At 41.3% G+C, this 3,092-nt stretch overlaps 1 protein-coding gene across 1 annotated transcript; it reads right to left on the reverse strand.

Annotated features, from left to right (window-relative positions):
- Positions 1-324: 324 nt before the first annotated feature.
- Positions 325-2,988, reverse strand: JH06_5430 (hypothetical protein; the record flags this gene model as incomplete). The annotated part of the gene is made up of 1 exon (XM_014669413.1): positions 325-2,988. One exon carries the CDS (start codon positions 2,986-2,988, stop codon positions 325-327), a length of 2,664 nt encoding a protein of 887 aa, XP_014524899.1.
- Positions 2,989-3,092: the final 104 nt, after the last annotated feature.

The following is a 3,092-nucleotide window of genomic DNA, read 5'->3' on the forward strand; positions in this document are numbered from 1 at the left end:
GAAACCTAGAACATAACTCAAATCCATCCCCAATCACATACACTACGAATTCCAGCGAATGAACGTCCGAACATTGTCTAATGGATATGAAAGGATGATTCTTTGAGTGGTTTGATCAATTGTGGAAACGTCGAAATGTGAAGGAGTTTCATTGATGATGAAAGGACAAAGAAACAATAATATTCAATTGCGACAACAACCGAATAGACATGAATTCCCAAAGAGTGTATCAGGCCTATACTGTTATAGGATGATCTTCATCCATCATATCTGAATTGAGTAAAACTGATCACTTGAAGTGATTCTAACAAACACCCTCAGTAATTAAACCTTAATCTGCTTTCCAGAAGACTTTGTGGACTTCTTCGTCTGCGCAGACTTTACTGATTTCTTACTTTTCACGCCACCTACCGCCTTTGGTTTCTTTCCAGATCTCATCAGAATGATAACGACAAAAGCAATAACCACAAGCACAACAATCACAATTAACACAATAGCAATAACGGGTATACACACTCCTGATGCATTCTGCCACACTCCATCAGTCTCTCCCAATACACAAGCACGCTTCTGAGTACCCACATAACTACCATGCATGGCGCAATCATATTCAGCCACCTTATCAACTTCAGTAGCAGGGAATACACCCTCTGCAATGCACTGACCCTTACGCACATGGATTCCAATAGTGGTTTGAGTAGCTCCTGACTGATTCTCACCATAAATAGTGAAAGCCGTCAAGTCCTGAGTATCTGTAGGAGTACCTGAGATTTCACCAGTCTTCTCATTCAGACTCAATCCAACAGGAAGGAACACTCCAGTATCAACATACCAACGCTCCACAATATTCTTCACTGTGGGAACACCTGTAGTCACAGTCGTTCCCATTACAAATCTGTACTGAGAGTGTGTGTAGTGAGCATCAAATGGAAGCTTCTGTACACAATGATCCATCTTCACCTCACCCAACACACCTCCAGAACACTCACGATATGAATAACCTCTGTAACCCTCAGGACAATAGGATGGCGAGATTTGACCCTCAGCTACCGAAGGATAGTTGCCAATTGAAGGACACACGTTTCCAGTTGCCTTGCAATATGCCATATGGACAGAACTCAGATCAGTTGTAGTGGAGCCAGTATCCGTGACTTGCCAGCGATATCTGCGGAATCCAGCCAGAGCCACCGGAACGGGGATTTGAGGCTTCTTTCTGTCAGTTACAGTCTGATCTAGTACATTCAGAACCGTAATAGGCTCCTCTTCCGTATTGTCAGGGTTGAAAAAGGCATTGATCCTGAAGCCCCAAGAAGAGACGGTAGATCCTCCAACCATGTTGAATGAATTCCATTTGCTTCCTTCCAGATTCTCAACAGTCCAATCAATATAGGCTCCAATCGTATTAGGAAGCTGGCCCACGGTGTAAGGATCCAAATCCATGATATCAGCAAGAGTACCTGAACTGGGATTCGTAGAAGTGAGAGAAGAATAGGAATCAACAACAGTAGAACAGTCATCAACTCCAAATACTCCAGTAGCATCAAACACAACAGGATCAGAAGACGTACCACCGACACGACGATGAATCTCGAAACTGAATACATTAGTACCTTCTTGAATTCCAGCTGTTGCCAGAATCACATGGAACTTCGAGAACACACTAGAATCATGATCAGTGATTGATAGACTCGAAGAAGTAAATTCTTCTTCAAGATTGAATCGAGCAACCAGATTTCCATTCAGATAGGCAGCCACTCCTCCAGAATACTTCACTCGAACATTCAACACTTGGTAATCATTCAATTGGTAATCATTCACTCCACTCATTGTGAAACTCTTTCGGATATATGTTGTGATTGAAGAAGTCGAAGGAATGACAGCAGCCTTGTATGTGTTCCAAGTGGAATCATCGAAACTGACAGTATTCCAATTACTGGGCACATCGTCACTCTGTATCACCTTCCAATCTGTGTATTCAATCTGGAAAGGGAAATACGTTGAGAACACAGTTGATACATACACAGGTTTCGTTCCACTATTCATTTCCATGATATCCAACTCCATCTCTCCCAAATCAACAGTCAAAGTGTAACCAGTTCCTACAGACCATCCATCTCCATATGAATCAGATCCTTCAAATGTGTATATTCCATCATTCAAACAGAAATCAACATAGTAATAAGCACTCGATACAGGGAATAAAGATACTGATTGAAGAACAGTTCCTGAGGTTCCTCTTCCCTGATACAATTTCCATGAATTCTCAGCCGGAAAACTATCAGCTCTGAAACGAACAGTCATCAGACTCCTGCCATTTGTGCAAATTGTAACTGATAGAGAGATAGTGGCAGTCACATCTCCTCCACTAATCTTTGTACCAGTGATAGTGTAGGTTTGAGCAGGACTCTCAGCAGTGGCAGTACCTGAAATCCAACCAGTGTGAGGATCCAAAACAATACCAGCAGGGAAAGCAGGAGAGACTCTGAAGTTCATGTAATGATCATTATTCTCAGGAATCACTTCAGCCATTTCAACATCCTTGAAAATAGTGATTGAAGAATCATAAGTGAAGTTAGGAATATCAGCCATCACATTATCAGCAAACAGATCCAGAGATTGAACATACCAAGTGCAATCAGAGGTATCACCAGTAGCAAAATCCTCAAACTTGAATTGATTGTAAGGAGTATTGTTAGCTAAATAAATCTTTCTCTTCTGACCAGCAGTTGAATAAGTGATACCAGTGACTTCCTTCAGAAGTGTCCATTCATCTGTTCCCAAGTTACGACCATACAATTTGAACTGTTTAGCCTGTTTACCACTGTTAGTTCCTGTGTAATAGTTCTGAATCTGAACAGAACTGATCCATTCACGACGATTGTTTGATAGAGTTACAATCAGAGAATTGGTAGCACAGGTTGAATAATAGATGTAGGTACTAAAATACATATCGAAAGGATAAGTAGCACCTCCACTCATTCCAGACATAGTTCCAGTATATTCCCAGATATGAGATTCAGATTGTTCTGATGCCATCAAACGAACAACTGCATCGAAATAGGATGTGGTGTAACTGTCAGCAATAGCAACAA

Source organism: Blastocystis sp. subtype 4 (assembly GCF_000743755.1).
Source record: "Blastocystis sp. subtype 4 strain WR1 chromosome Unknown seqid_0580, whole genome shotgun sequence".
NCBI classification, from domain to species: Eukaryota; class Bigyra; order Opalinata; family Blastocystidae; genus Blastocystis; species Blastocystis sp. subtype 4.